This window comes from Triplophysa rosa, linkage group LG11 (genome assembly GCF_024868665.1).
Source record: "Triplophysa rosa linkage group LG11, Trosa_1v2, whole genome shotgun sequence".
NCBI classification, from domain to species: Eukaryota; Metazoa; Chordata; class Actinopteri; order Cypriniformes; family Nemacheilidae; genus Triplophysa; species Triplophysa rosa.
Genome location: NC_079900.1, coordinates 9,081,114 through 9,097,196, shown reverse-complemented (window position 1 = coordinate 9,097,196; position 16,083 = coordinate 9,081,114). Strand labels below are relative to the sequence as shown.

Here is a 16,083-nt window from a genome sequence, read left to right as displayed (position 1 = left end):
ACTTGCAGACTTAACAAAGACTGACCAAATGCTTAGTACATTTACAAAATGTAGTATAAACACTTGGTTTTATTTGAAAGATTGTTAAGAGCCGTTATTGCACTTGCAACCAACTAAAGGCAGGGAAAGGTTATTTGGCTTAAAAAGTTGACAAAAAAAGCAGCACAGCATCACTTGAAGGTGAAGACGAAGACGTCATCTTGCCTGAAAAATAGCAGTGTGTCCTTCCAACTCCTCTGTGAAATGGGAACTCCAGACAGCAGGGTGGGAGAGAGTGTGAGTGTGTGCGCAGGAAGAATGCTAACACCCAGAGGAAAAGCACATTAAAACAAGAATTATTGGCAGATATCAACGCTGTTTAACCTGTGTGTGTAGAAGAATGCATGGATATTGCACACTTAACCATTGCCTGGCATTCCTAAATGCATTCAGGCTAAAAAGGCATGAGGAAAAAATAGACTGAACAAAACATTTTTCCATTAGTTAACATGTTTTATGGCCATGAATATATTTATATACATCTTTACCAAGGCTTGCATTATTTCCTTGTGTTGCAAATTGAAACACTTCCTGTGAGAATCTTAAACAGATCAAACCTGTATATATCCATGACTGAAGTTTTTGTTTAAATATGCTAGATTTGCCAGTATATAGCTCTGATACATACACAAAATTAAACACAGAATTACACAAACAAAAGAGTCTCCATAAATTTAATACAAAAATGATCATTTATTTTCTTCAATATTTTGCCAGGCATGCCGATAATACATATATGCTGTCCATTTGGACACAAGTGCAAACCATTTAGAAGCACAACTGGTTAAAAAATCTAAATTAATATTACAATCTTTTTATTTTCTCATATTAATCATAAAATACAGTGACAGTAGAAAAATACTTTTTTTTACATAACATTCCATAAAACAAAAAATATACAATTAAATCGAAGACTTTTGTTGTTGTGCTCGGTTCTTCTCAAAATGCAAACATCTCCCACAACTATCCGAAATACACAAATCTAAAGACCTAAGTAGCCCCTCAAAATTCAACCACAAACAGCACTGGGTCACGAAACAAGTCCCAGTCCATTACTGACAAGTTGGAACATTTACTTCTTACCCATGATGCTCTACCAAACATTAAAACAACATACAGAAAATGTTCAAATAAAAAAGCTAATAATAGCCGATGAAAACACAACAATGGTACAAGACATTTGTGCAATTACAGCAAACTTGTTATAATGACTAAAAACAAAAAAGGTGGTTTTGTGGCACTCTGTGTGAGAAACGGAACAAAATGTGGATTGTGGGTACGCATGAGCATGCCATCTTGAACTACTTAATGTGCTTGTGGGGAGATTTGAATATAAACCTTTTTTCTTAGAACGTGCTAGAACAAGAGGTCTTTGCAAGTCAATTCTTTTTAAAGATCATTACAGAAACCGCCCCTAATGTTTGGTGCAAACTAACATTTGGATTTCATGCAACAGAAAATGAAAAACCTACTCTGCTGGGGAAGAGCCTCAAGGGTGAAGTTATATTAGACAGCGGTGTTCTTAAGATGGTTCTAATGGAAACAAATGAGAGGTGGGCTATAAGAAATAAATCTGAACTTCATTACATGAACTGAATCGATGAAGAACGATGATCAGCCTTCAGTCCCCTTTTTACAATGCAGTATGACTCCAACATAAGTTTAAGACCAAGTACAGAAAGCAGAGTAAGGTTCAAACCACACTGAAATAATAAACAGTCTATTGTGGTGCGTATTTTAGAGCCTTTATACAGCGCTTAAGTATCCTTTAGGGCTTACAAAAAGAAGTTCATATTGCTCATCCAAATTCGTCGTAGACACACGCGCATATCTCTGTGGTCATAAAGGAGGTCAAATCACATTCACACTCTGACAAACACAGACAACATTAGAAATAGACTTCATGCGCACATACAACGGTGTCGCAAACACCCGAGTAGACCGCTGCTGCCCAGTCCAAACCACGCCAAACCAGTTTGGCAGGATTCAAGTCTATCTGTCAATAGCACGGAAGAGCCTCATTGGCTGCAGAGATTCGCAGTCCTCAGATTGGGCAACAGTGTCTGTCACCTAACAGATGAGCTCTTGTTGTATCTCGGTACGGGACGGGAACGATTCAGAGAAACTAAAAGTGTCCCGACCCGTCTTCAGCTCCCCCTGGCCCGGGCAGGTTAGATATAATGGCATAACAAGCTCAGGGGAAGGGACGGGACTTTCAGGCTCGGATTCTGATTGGCTGGCTTCCTGCTCATCGAGTGGGGCGTCCACAGTGTGATGAATTTCACTGATCAACCACGGATGATTTAAACACTGTTCTGCTGTTGCTCGTTTTCTGCAGAAAAGAAAAAATGAGAAAACCTTTAGTTGACAACATTTAAAGAGATAAAGACTAAAAATGAAGACTTAAACAAGTTCTCATAAGCACTTGGTTTCTCCATCTCCAGGGTTTTTCCTTCCCCAAAATTACTCGCACTCAAAGGAATTTTTCCACAAAGCGCTCTTATTTTTCCTCTCCTGCATTCTCAGTACCCATAATCTACAGACTAAATTTTATGGGGTGCAGATTACAGTCCTGGATAGGAGTTGGCCGGTGGCTGCTATCATTTCCCACAGAGCCTCGATGGCGACAGATCCGAATGGCCATTAGTTACACCAACAGACCCAAAATGGCTTTCAATGTTCATCAGTTGCAGAAAAAACCCAGTGTGGGAAACCAGTAGGGCTGCAAGGATCATTTCACTGTATATTCTACACCAAGAAGCTATTACACTTTAATGAGAGATTAAAGCTCAAGATCAGACTCCCCGTTTATTATTTCACTGGGGCAGAGCCAAGTAGAATCACGTCATCACTCAGGTTATATAAGTTTGCCTCAACATGTCAGTCTAATTTCCTAGAGTTATTTAGCTTCAAAACTATAACGCTCACAATAAAGTCCCATTCCAATACCTGGGGTTTTTAACAAGCAGCGACCGGATGAAATCCACAGCGAGGTCTGAGATTCCCTCAAAGACATCCTGGGAATAGTCTACGTTGACCTGGGAGATGTTCAGGAAGGTCTCCTGCTTTTCTTCTCCCTGAAATGGCGACTCCCCCGTCAGCATGACGTAAGTCAGTACCCCGATACTCCTGCAGGGCAAAAGGGGAACGAAGATCAGTGCTTGGACACTACGATATGCAACTTACAGACACGGCAGGCTGTTTTCATTGTGCTGCTATGCGGTAGAGAAAGCGTTCTGGGTGGTTGCTTACTGGTCTGATGTTACATTAGGTCACGTTAGAAAAGGTGGCAAATGTTATAGAAAATAAAGTTAGATAGGATCAAAATTGGTTAAGGATTTACCGTTCAAAAACAAATACAGCAGAATGATCTAGAAAATTAGAATACGGTGCGTGACAAACACCCTTTACACAAAACAGATGCGTGAGAACCAACCGGGAAATATTCCAGGCGATGCTCTATCAAGACTATCAACAGGCTGTAAATGGATTGCGCATTTTGGATTTTACTTCACTGATAATAAGCTTTACTGACAGGCTTATTGTACTGCTGGATTACAGTAATACTGTCCTTTATTGCAAGTCATTCTGCTTTGATATGGCCCATTTAACCAGATGTCATCACAATGTAAAATGTAACTGGGCTAAATGGTCTTTACAAAACACTTCATGTGTGTGTCACACACTGTAACGTGTAGACACACTAACACACACACACACTGGACTCTGAACAGCCAATGAGCTCAACTTACCACATGTCAGTAGCTGTGCTGATGGGCTCATAGTTCAGAATTTCAGGAGCTGAAAGGACAGAGACATTTGTCAAACGTCTGATAGCGTTTCACGGAACTAGCGTATAGTACATCAATTTTCAGTTTCTTAGTAAGTAGTAATATCCCACTGCTGACACACATTTTCGGAAGGGGTCAGAAAACGGATAATGTTTTAACCTACGACATCATCCGAGGAGTGTTATTTTTTATACAAGAACGATTGGTTTTGAGGAATTGTATGTTTTTGGACTCAGTAAGTAGCCTACATAGGATTTATTACTTGCTAGGTATTCTAGGTATGACTTGCCAAGTCATCAATATTTTTATCCATTTTCCCAGAATAGCAAGATGATAAACTCAAATATTCAGCCCCAAGCCATCACAAATAGACTAAATGAAGTTTTAACATTCCATTACAGTTCAGAATAAGGGGTCTGCAACCGAGTGAACAGCCACCATCTCTACACAAGCTTTTACTTTAAAAGTTGACTTTGTTCTCCTTATACTGTGATGAGGAGCCTTCACCTTCACCCTGTTATTTGCTACTCTGCAGGGGGTTTTGAAGTTGGCAAATGAGAGACGACTGACTCACCCACATACTCAGGAGTTCCCAAGATCTCCCGGACCTCCGTCGTGCTGTCCACCCGCCGAGATAAGCCAAAATCAACGATACGGATATCGCCCAGAGGCTGAGCACTGGTCAACAGAACGTTCTGAGGCTAAAGAATCAAACAATGAAACATGAAAATCACTGTTTACCCCAGAACGGTTGAATTCATACAAAGTTACACACACTTGGGAACATTAATGTTGATAATTGCTTTCATTATTAACCAAATGCTTAATGTGAAGAGGTTTAACTCAAAATTACTTCAACCTTAAGCTCACACCCTATGAAATCATTTTAAATAAATGAGCATTTTTGTTTGGTCTCATATCCTAAAGCACAAAAACAAAAGGCGTGAAGCCAGATAAGAATGTTTCAAGTTCACACACCAGTGCATTAATAACCATTTTAATAATCACTGACCTTAAAAAAAATTGTTTATAGCGTTACCTGTATTAACAGGTCTGATTCGATGACTTGAGAACATTGGAAACTATAACACAAGTTGGGTTGTCATACAATCTTACAACATCTACAAACTTTTGATTTATGGTTTGCTACTTGCGTAAAGCTATAAAACGGCTCATCAGATTTCTGCGCTACTTTAGAAGACTCTGAATGAAGCTTAATTTTTGGGGACGATCCCTTTAAGAATCTTTCTACAGTATCAAATCGCTCCACACCTTCTCACCTTCTCTCTCTGTTCTTTGGCCTGAGGCCGGTCTCATAAACATCACAGAATAGAAAAGGTCTAATGGTGAGACAAGTCTTTAAAGAGCAAATAAAAGAAAGATGCCTGTGAATGGGTATAATTAAAAAGGGCTGACCTCCGTTTTGTGTTATGCAACAAATGTTATTAAACAAAAAAGAAATCAAAGCCAGGGGTTATTGTAGCCTAAACGGAAGACAAAATCTGAAAAGTATTACTTTTGTCTTTGTTATGCAAGCTTTCAAATGTACTTATCCGATACTACACAGATATGGTGCAGTGGTAGTTTATTAAATGAAAGACTGTGGGTATATGCATTTGTACATTGTTGTACATGATTTTACTGTGTTGTCTCACTTTGAGACATAACAGGCCACTAAGTAAATAGCCTGACTAGGAGATACACAGCAGAACATACTGTATATACATTGTTGAAGGGATAGTTCACCCAAAAATGAAAATTGTCTTGTCATTTCAAACCTGTATGACTTACTTCTGCAGAACACAAAAGATATTTTGAAGAAAGTTGGTAACCGAACAGCGCCGGCACCCATTCACTTCTATTGTATTGACACAAAACCAATGCAAGTCAATGGGTGCCGGTTACCAACATTCTTCGTGTTCTGTGGAAAAAATAAAGTCATACAAGTTTGAAATGACAAGAGGGCGAGTAAATGATGTGAAATGAGTAAATGATCACTTTTGGGTGAACCATCACTTTAATGACCAACTCAACTCTTACCTTCAAGTCCAGATGGACTACATTGTTTCGATGGAGACAGGCCACACCCATCAGAATCTGCCGGGCCAATCGGATTACATCTTTCTCTGTGAAGGCCTCATCGTTGTCAGCGACACACTGGTTAAATATTTCACCTCCAGCAGCACTGAGAGAGTGAGAAAGAGAGTGCGTCACAATCTAATCTAAAACCTTACATGGACAACAAACATGACAGAACGATGCTTTAGGGTTAATACGTTAACACTAGAAACCAAGATGTCGAAAACTATCCATGTTTCTGCTCTCCTGACTTTACATAAATGTATAAAGTGAATAACACACCATTGTTGTTCACCTGTAAAATTACCCGTAAAATTACCCAGAAAACAACAGCACACGGGCACACCTTCTCCATCGTGCAGGTGTTCGCTCCTCATTTTCATACACATTAAAATAGACATGATGTATCAGGCAAGAGGCCCAATTATTAAATTCGATGAGACTTCTGGGTACCAGCGGAGGGGTGGAAATTCAGCCTTGCGTAAGTGTGGTATGGGTTATGGTGACCACAACGATATGCAGGTAGATACTCCTTTGCGCAATGAAAGACGGAGAAAACCAGGTCCATGTGTAGTGGATTTAGGGCCGCACACACTTTTATACACCATGCTTTTACCTCGTAGATGTTCTGTATGTATTTGTGCAAGTGTGATCAGTTACATAACTGATGACACCAGCTGTACAAATAGAGGATTCTGGGTATTGCCAATCAGATGAGCCATGAGAGGCAAATACAAATGGGATATCGGGCCTCCTTTAATAAGATTCATCAAAACAACACAAGCCTTCTAATCGAATAAATCCTCCACTATCCTGTCACAAATTTCTAAGTAATACAAGCATAAACATACCCCCAAGAAATCTTTCCTACAGCCTTTTATGCAGGAAATGCATTGGCACATTGGTTTGTTGTGAGCTTGACAGGAAATTCAAAACATTTTAACAGTTGTTCCGGAGACTGACTTCGATTAATGAATTTCAGAGCGAATCAAACATGCACGCATGAGTTTATTCTTCAAACCATGCTTAACTGTACAAAAGCAGATCCAACCTTCCACTTCACTGCTTAACCCAGGGTTCAAGTTTTTAACCACCTGGCGAGTAAAAAAGGCCCTTAGAGGTTAAAAACATTGACAGCACTGCACGCCAGTTCACTTTTTGGTCTTCAGCCATAAGAATGTGGAGCGGAGGCAGAAATCCTTTATTCAAAGAACTTCGTTTTTAAAAAACAAAAACAAAACATGCTACCAAGACCACCAAGAGCTCAACTCCCACAGAGAAAAAGACTGAAACTTGGGCTAAAAATGTGAGCTATGCAGCCAGAAGATCAGAAACTAGATCTAAAAAGAACTTGTATCAACTGCCAGCAAGATTCTGCAAAAAACAGATGTCCTGTATCTCTCCGGCTTAACTGGGGGATTAACAATGAGCTGAAGCAGAGGCAGTTGGACACTGTTCATTTACATCAGTCAAAGGGACTTAAGAAGTCACTGAACACTGGCTGTCAGAGAACTGAGGGTGTTTGATCAGAAGCAGACAAGTGAAACAGATGATGAGGACTGGTGACAAGCAGTGTTACGTAAGAGCTGGTAAAAACATAAGACGATTAAAAACACCACCAGAGCACAAATAGTTTTTGTTATCTGAAGCTCACACTAGTCTGTGGCAAACTTGCCACAACAATGTGGGGGCTTGGCATGTCATTGCTATGTGGTTGCTAGGGTGTTCCAGATGGTTGCGGTGGTGTTTTGGTTGATAGCCAGGTTGTAACTACAAGTGCCCTAGTTAATTTGCTTACTGGTCCAAATCCACCCATCCTTAAAAACCAGCTCTGAAACATTAAAATAATCTCATTTCACACAAGCATATGTCCTAAGAAAGAACAGATTTGCATTTATGTAAGAGCAGGTCTTTCAAATTTCGCAAATGCGAAAGTGTTTGTATATGTAATTATGACCTTTCTTTTCTCCATCTCACAATAGACCATCTTTAAACATTAAAACGCAGAGATGAGAATTCTGTTGCTTACAACAGAGGATGTGGTGATGGATTGCGCATGCAAGCGAGTACGTCGCAGCTCTGCTTTTAGAAGAAAAGCCACAGGAAATGGAAATTGAAGTGTTTCTTTTTGTCCAACTGGTTTTACTGCTAAACCTTCCCACGTCAAGTTAGGATTTAAGACAGAAGAGAGAGGGAGAACAAAAATAAGACCTATTGTTCTTCAGCAAATTAGACATGATGTCCTAACGCAAATAGGCAAAAAAAAAAATCAAGGAAGTAGACCTGAAGTTTTAGTTTTTCCTATAATAAGGAGTACAGAACCATTGTACAGACATATTTCTTAACCTCACACACAGACCTTGACCGAAGCGCTTGAATTCACAACAAGAAATAATGCCTTCCTTATAAGGTAAACAAACTCGACAGGTTGTCTGCACGCATGCCGATATGCGTGCTTACATGCGCCACTGACTGACATACAGCTGTGTCTTCAGAGGAAGTGGCTCAGCTGTGTGCAGGAAGTGGGTTTACTATTGCTTTGCATCTCATCGGTCTCAAAGGTAGCTTGCAAATCTACAAATCCTGTCATTCAACCAGACGGCATCCTGCCTCTACAGACTGACACGCAAAACAACCAAAAAAAACAGGCTGTCGAAACCCAAGTTTGCCAAAACACAGTCAGCAGGGAAAAAACATGAATTGCCTTCGACAACTTGGGGGGAAAAAATAAGCAGATATAAAAGATACAGAGTCAGAAAGCTTATGAAAGGCATTTAAACCTCAATGACCCATCATTTCCTCCTCATTAGCATTTTATCAGCTACCGTGTTACTGGAAAAGCCAAAATAGTGTGATTGCACTTTAGTTGAAAGACTAATAAGCGTTTTTCCAACTGTGCAAGTAAAAACATAACACAGTGAGGCTCAGTCATAATTTATGCAAGATATTAAGATAAGATTAATAAATCATTTACACATAAATATTAAAGGAACAGTTCACCCAAAAGTGAAAATTCTGTCATCATTTACTCACCTTCGAGTTGTTCCAAATCTGTATAAGTTTTTTTGTTCTGATGAACTTATTTGGAGAATGCTTTTAACCAAACAGTTATTGGCCATCATTGACTACCATAGTAGGAAAAACTGCTTTATAAATTTCTTTGTTCTGTTAAACACAAAAGATATTTTGAAGAATGTCAGAAAGCAAACCGTTCTGGGGCACTTTTGACTACCATTGTAATAATTGGTGGCCAAGAACCGTTTGTTATAAGCATTCGTCCAAATATCTTTCTCTGTGTTCATCAGAACAAAGAAATTAATACAGATTTGGAACAACTCAAGGGTGAGTAAATGACAGAATTTTTACATTTCGGTAAACTGTCCCTTTAAAATGGTTTAATGAAAATGACACCTATGATTGACATGCAATAATTCTAAGAAATCACATTTCAAAACATTTGTACAATTTAACTGTGCAATGTTTTTCAGATATTGTATTTTGGATGGAAGTGAGGTCCAATATACATGAACCACAAAACTCGTTTTCACTGGTGGCAGAAGAAATTCTGCAGAAAACAACATAAGGAAATTGGATTTGGTCTTATTCTTGCAGTTGAAAAGTGGTCAGGGTACAAAATGTTTAGTGTGCACTCCTGAGGAGCTAAAACAGAAGCCACTGCAGCAGCATTTATTGTCTTTCAGTTATTGTATTGGAACATTGAGCTCCATCAGTTAAAAGAAGAACTCGTTCAACTGCGGTCTGTGGTAGAATACCAAAAGGTACAAACACACAGCCCATAAACAGGTCTGCTCTGCTCTACACGCCTACTCAGAAACTGTAATTTTAAAGCACTTGTAACTTGAAATAAAAATCGTGCACAATGTCCCCAAATCATGTTACTATATAAATCCTCACAAACGTGTGTGTATAGTTTCTTACCACTCTAAAACGAGGATGATCTCAAAGGGGGTCTCGTAGACCTCGTGCAGTGCCACAACGTATGGATTGGCCTCCGCCGATTCCAGAACGGCGATCTCGTGCACAACGTCACCACGGCAGTCCTGACCCTTCCGTCTTTTCCTCAGAAACTTAGCAGCGTGTTCTTTGCCAGTGGTCTTCTCCACACACTTCTTTACGACCGCAAACTTGCCCCTGCAGACACACAAACACATGATGTTGTTAATTTTTTTCCTCTGACCCACATAGAACATTGTGCTGTCAATCCCCAGGATCAATCGACTTCCTCTGAATAGAGCTAATGATCTAATGCTGATGAAGTGTGGACATCATTTTATCCTCTCTCAAACCATCCATTTCTCACTCTTTCATCATCATCACCTCTTCTAGTCTCTACACCGGACGCGACAGGCACGATGCGACTCGACAAAAGACATTAGAAATGCATTAGAACCCATTCGAATTTTACATTTTGTCCACGCTGGATGCAGCGCGGCACGACAAACCCATTAAGAACAAGCAGACTGTCATGTCGCGTCACGCCTGTAGTGTGCGGTGTAGACACGAAGTCACATCTTCTGCCACCTGGACAGCTCCACACCCTAAAGATAAGACTGACAGTTGGAGCGCTCCAAAATTGCACAAACTTATTCACCAGAGTTTCTGTCGCCTCCTCATCTGCCCTCCCAACGCACATCTATCAGTCAGCAGACACCCCGGGTGCTGCACACACACAAAGGACAGGCCTGTCAGTGTGGACATTCTCTTGTTTGACAGCGAGAGAGACAAATGGCTCCTAACCACACCCACCCCACCTCCTCTTCTGGCCATCTCCTAAAGAGACACTCATTTTGTGTGTGTGGTAGAGACCCCAATAGACAGACCACCCACTCTTCCGAGACGCCTCCATTGAGAACCGATGGTGTCCAGTCGTCCCAGTCCAATTCAGCCAATGACCAAACATGACACTTACAAACAAAATGCAGCCCATGGTGTCCTCACCTACGGTTTGTCTCTTTCCATCTACGTCTCCATTAACACCATACTTAAAACTCTGATACACAGGTACACATGTGGTAAATAAAAGATGTAGAGAAAGGCTTTTAGTCAAGCTTCATAAAAGGGCGTGTAGAGATTTCCCTCCTGTGTTAAAGCACATTCTGTTGAAAGAGTTGGGATGGGACACATTTTAAATAGCCAATAGTTTTATAACTACATAAAAAAATGGACACTCCTGTAATTGCAAAATGAATATCACATGAGGCTTTACTGCTAATAAACATGAATTAAAAGTTTCGGTGGTAATAATTCCCAGGCTTAAAGAATGTTGAAAAGCCCCTCTAAATCCTCCAGGGTTCTGCCAAAAAATTGTGTCCACTGCCAGCATTGTTGTGGATTTCCTGCTAAACGTGAGTGTAGTTGGCACGTTCTGGCGATGGAGCGCGTTACAGCTCCTGAGCTCTCTCTGGTCTTTATTCAAAGCCTGACCACCAGGTTCACACGGAGTGCAAGAACTGCACTTGACGGTGCCAACATTCAGAGCAGCCCTGTTTTTCTGCAGCTCAGCACGTGAGGCGATTAATACAATTCAAAACAAACACACCGTTTCTGACTGATGCAGAGCTTAAAGAATAGCAAATTTTCATCTCCCGAAGTTTCGGCTGAAGAAAGAGGAAGCAGATGCGATCTCCAAATGTCACAAATAAATGCAGGACAGGGGAGGTGATGAGGTCAAAGGTCAGCGCATTAGCTGCCGTAACTCTCCCGGCCGCACATTTCTTTTGCTCTCTTCTCAGAGGGGTGTTAAGGAGGCTCTGAACAATTGGTCGGGAGGTGGGGGGGTGGTCCCGAAAGTAGGTTTGGGGGCTATTTAAATCAGGAGGTCGCTGTACTGTTGGGTACACGCTAGTGTAGTCACTGTCAGCGTTTAAGTCACAAATTCGGCCACAGCTTCCCTACAACTACTGACTCAAGAACTGAGGGCAGGAAATGTGCATTCATCTTCATAGCTGACCCAGATAATGTGACGGTTCGAGACTTCCTGTGCAAAAATCACACCATCACTCTTTTACTGTAAGCCTCAAAGTTTCTTTCTCTCGCCCAGATGGTAGAAACACGGCCACCTTCTGAGAGAGTTAGAAGAATGAATAAACATTTAAAGCCCATAAGCATGCACGTGTTCATACACACAACCACCATCCATTATTAGAGAGGAATCGTACACCGCATTATCAAGAGAAACACTGAATCATATGCGCAGCTGGCCTGTCTGCTACTGGTATGGCGGAAAAATCACTGGCTCAGTCAACATCCCACAATCCTTCAGAGGAACAATTCTCATCCAAACAATTCTCATCCAGACCACCTCGGCAAGCAGGCTGCTGATATTCAGCCGAACTTATGAACTTTATTGGCTTCCTGGGGATAAAAATCGTAGATTACCACAACTGCTGCATAGAAAGAAGAAAAAAATTGTGTCAAGTTCCATCACAAAAGTTATGTGAGGAGGAATGAAGGCAACAGAAAGGCCCAGAGAAGAGTGCGAGAAGACTGCAAAAACAGTGGAAAATACTGCAGTCACATGCATTTGAACAAAAGCAGGATTTTGAAGGTTAGTGTTAAACTCATTCTGGGATACTCTGGAGGAGTTTTGAAGATGACATGCTTAAAATACCTTCTCATCTCACCAAATCAGGACACAACTCCAAGAACCCTTATAAATTGGGACATGCACAGCACTGTACGTCAGGTAACAGGCACAGATATCTCCTTGAGATTTTAGCGTTCACCCACATTACGCTTTTTCAAAACAGTCAAGTCTTTTCATTGGCCTCAGCTCATAAGAGCAAGATGGAAGGAGATTTCCCCACAGATACGACCATTATAATCAGACAAATCCCAAAATATGGGCAAGAAAATTACTGGAAACGAAACGGAACTAAACACAGCTGATAACTAAACAACTAATCTTCCATCGAATAAACAATACACAATAGATGTCTGGGAACAGACTCTGGATTTGATCTTGCTGAATAATAAGGAAATTGCTCTTGTAGGTTTGTGTTAAACAAACGAAGTGCTGACAACAGGGCCAGATGGTTTAGCCATTCAGTGTGCTCGGTCAAAGAACCCTCACTCTAGATGCAAGCAATGTACACAGTATGCGCATGTCCATGTTTTAGGACAAGCAGCAAAAATATGGGCCAGTGGATATTTTATAGTCATCTGGAGAGCTACAAAAATGAGCCTTACAGTTGACACATCGGGCTTTATTAGGGATGCACCAATACCTATGCCAGTATCGGTATCGGCCGATACCAAGCTCATGTACTCGTAATGACACACCGATACCAAACACCGATACCTCACGTGACATACATAGAGCCCTATGATTTCCGCAATGCGGAAACCACGGACGGAATCGAGGAATCCAGGCATTTACTAACAAGAAATTAGCGCTTAACAGCTAACGTAACAGTTAACGAAATATTCAGATACTGTTTAAATATGTATTCTGCTTGTTTTACGTTAGCGTGTATGAAAGAGTGATGCGGTTGCGTGTACTGAACGCATTGTGCTTGTGGAGTTTTCAGCGCCAGCGTTTCACTGCACGAGGACACGAACACATAAACAAACACCATTTGCGGCGATCCGTCAAACTAAAAGTCCGGTTAATTTAAGCAAACGCTCTTTACGGCGTCCCGTCAAAATAAAAGTCCGGTTGACTTGAACAAGTTATAATACACTCACATTTTACCACACCACCCCCCTTAAATTCTTTATAATTTCACCACAGAGTATATTGTTTACTTTAGTAAACTGAAGTAAATGTGCTAGTAAAATTGTGCTACTTATCATAAAAAATAGAACTTGATTAAAAATAGTACTTAAATTTAAGTAGACCTAAAAACAAAAGAAAAAAAGAAAATGTACCAGTAAGATACTGGTTATTTAACATTATTGTACATTATACAGGCATCGGTTATAGGTATTGGAGAGTACCAGAAAAAAAATATCGGTACTCATACTCGGTCTTTAAAAAATGGTATCGGTGCTTCCCTAGGCTTTATTCTCAGGACTAAAATCACAGGACAAGATGAACCAATTGAGCACTAATTTATAGTGGCACCAAGTGTTATTTCAGCCATAAATAAAATGTATAAATGTCATTGCATATCAAACCAATTTCACAGAGGTGTCCTAGAAGAGTAACCGTAGTTCATTACATTGGGAATGTCCAACACATCTTAATCTTTATCAGTTCATCTATAGTGTTGCCATTTAAACCAGACAAACTTGTTTTTGCGAAACTGTTTAAAAAGCATGCTTGTGCTATCTTTCCTAAAATTCAATACAACTTGGTTTTGGTTTTGTTATACATTTGAAAAATACTCATGCAATGGTTGATGTGCGAGATATGCACAGAAGAAAAGGTAGAGAGATCAGATTGTGCTCCACTAAAGGAATTCAAGACCATCTTTTTCCGTGTACCTAATCTCAAAGTCAAAATCCGCCAACATTTGCATTCCACCTTCTGTTCAATGTACCATTATGATTAGCAGATCAGAAAGGAATATAAAAATAACAACTGCCTTGTGACTCATGCCTGTGGTGTTTCTGAATGCTTTCAGTTGAGGCAAAACTCTTAAGGTGAGGGGTCCAGGACATCAGCGCATTTAATGTACCTTTTGTACTGTGGGTGCAGAGCAAAATGTGTAAGTATGACAGCATCGGAGAAACCAAAGCAAACCAAATCCACTCCAGATTAAGATATTCTATAAACCCAAACCACTAATTACAAATCATACACCAATTAAAACAAAGCACTGAAAGGCACACAATTCCGACTCCATAATAGGCAGGCAACAACACAGATCCAAAGAGCATAAACACATTTAACTCACTAACACTTCTAAAACAGAGCTAGAATAGTCAAACAACACCATAATGTCTAATTTCAGAAACTAGTAAAAATAATGTCAAGCCTTCATTTTCATTGCACATGGGCACAGTGGCTCTGATATAACGTACCATTTTCTTCAGAAAACACATGCCGAGGCCAGGTTGCTCATTAGACAATGGACGCGCCAATAAAACACATAAGTCTCAATTCATCTGAATGTCCCAATAATAGCCTATAATAACTGTCTGCGTGCAATATAAACCGTTTTGTTAATTAAAGAAAGTGTTTTAATTCACAACTTTCAATGGCAGCATAGACGCAATAATGTATGGGTCAAAATAATCTGTGCAGTCATTTGTACGAATCAAAAGTGCGCAGTGATAACACGTGCAGAAGCCAGACAAACCGCTTTTGGCAGCCAGCTGGAGATCATTCGTTCTCCCAATTAATAGCCTACTCAAGCCGATTAGACGAATGCCTTGCGTGGATAGCCTACATATCTTTAAAAACGTTTCCTCTCTTAAAAACATTCATTTGTTTAAGGGTCACATAATGTAAATGTTATTTTACCTGCCAAGCTCTTTGCCGACCAGGTCATAGTTGTTCTTGAAGGGGTCGGTCCTTATCCGCGTGCGAATAATATTGACCATTCCGCTTCTGTTCATCATTGCGCTTTCTGCTTTTACAGTCCTGCTGCGGGATGATGTCTGGCGTATAGAAATATTTATTAAAGTTCAGTCCATCAGGATTCAGGCCACTACTTTATAACTCAATTTAAGCCAGTTTTGGTGTGTGACAAGATAGTTAGTAGAAAACTAACTGCTGCATTGACAAAATCTCAAAAGCGAAGTATTCCCTTGACCCAGTTTATAACAACGACTGACGTTAGACAAATCTTACTGCTGACAGTTTTATAGCTTCAAAGAAACTCACAGAGCTTTAGGAAAGTAGCCTACGACAGATCACCAGTGTCTCCCCGTGCACGCAGCGGTAACTCGGTTTGAGAACGCGGACAAACAATCCAGGCAAAAGGCACATCACAAACCCCGCCTTTAAAGAGCTGTCCAATTGGAGTGTGAGGCATATTGAGGGGGCGTGGTTAGGGCACGGACATTTGACTAGAAATATGTACATTGACTACTTACAGTAATGTGTTGCAGTTGATAAACTTGAACATTGTTCAGAACGCAACTTAAAATAAACACACCTATCTTCTTGTCACTGGCAACCAAACGTCTTCACACACATTATAAAGTTGAATTTTACTGTGAAATTTGAGAAAGCGGGCCACCAATAGGAAAATCATTAGGAAAG

General features: G+C 40.3%; 1 protein-coding gene across 2 annotated transcripts; it reads right to left on the bottom strand.

The window, feature by feature from the left end:
- Positions 1 to 712: 712 nt before the first annotated feature.
- Positions 713 to 15,794, bottom strand: stk17al (serine/threonine kinase 17a like). Of its 2 annotated transcripts, XM_057346376.1 has the most exons (8): positions 15,703 to 15,794; positions 15,340 to 15,476; positions 9,849 to 10,061; positions 5,871 to 6,015; positions 4,405 to 4,531; positions 3,792 to 3,840; positions 2,989 to 3,168; positions 713 to 2,371 (listed from the first exon to the last, which is right to left on the bottom strand). In XM_057346376.1, the coding sequence occupies exons 2-8, from the start codon at positions 15,435 to 15,437 to the stop codon at positions 2,110 to 2,112; spliced, it is 1,074 nt and encodes a 357-aa protein (XP_057202359.1). In that variant the 5' UTR covers positions 15,438 to 15,476; positions 15,703 to 15,794; the 3' UTR covers positions 713 to 2,109. The 2 variants fall into 2 exon arrangements, with proteins under 2 accessions (XP_057202359.1, XP_057202358.1); XM_057346375.1 differs by having other exon boundaries at positions 15,340 to 15,775.
- Positions 15,795 to 16,083: the final 289 nt, after the last annotated feature.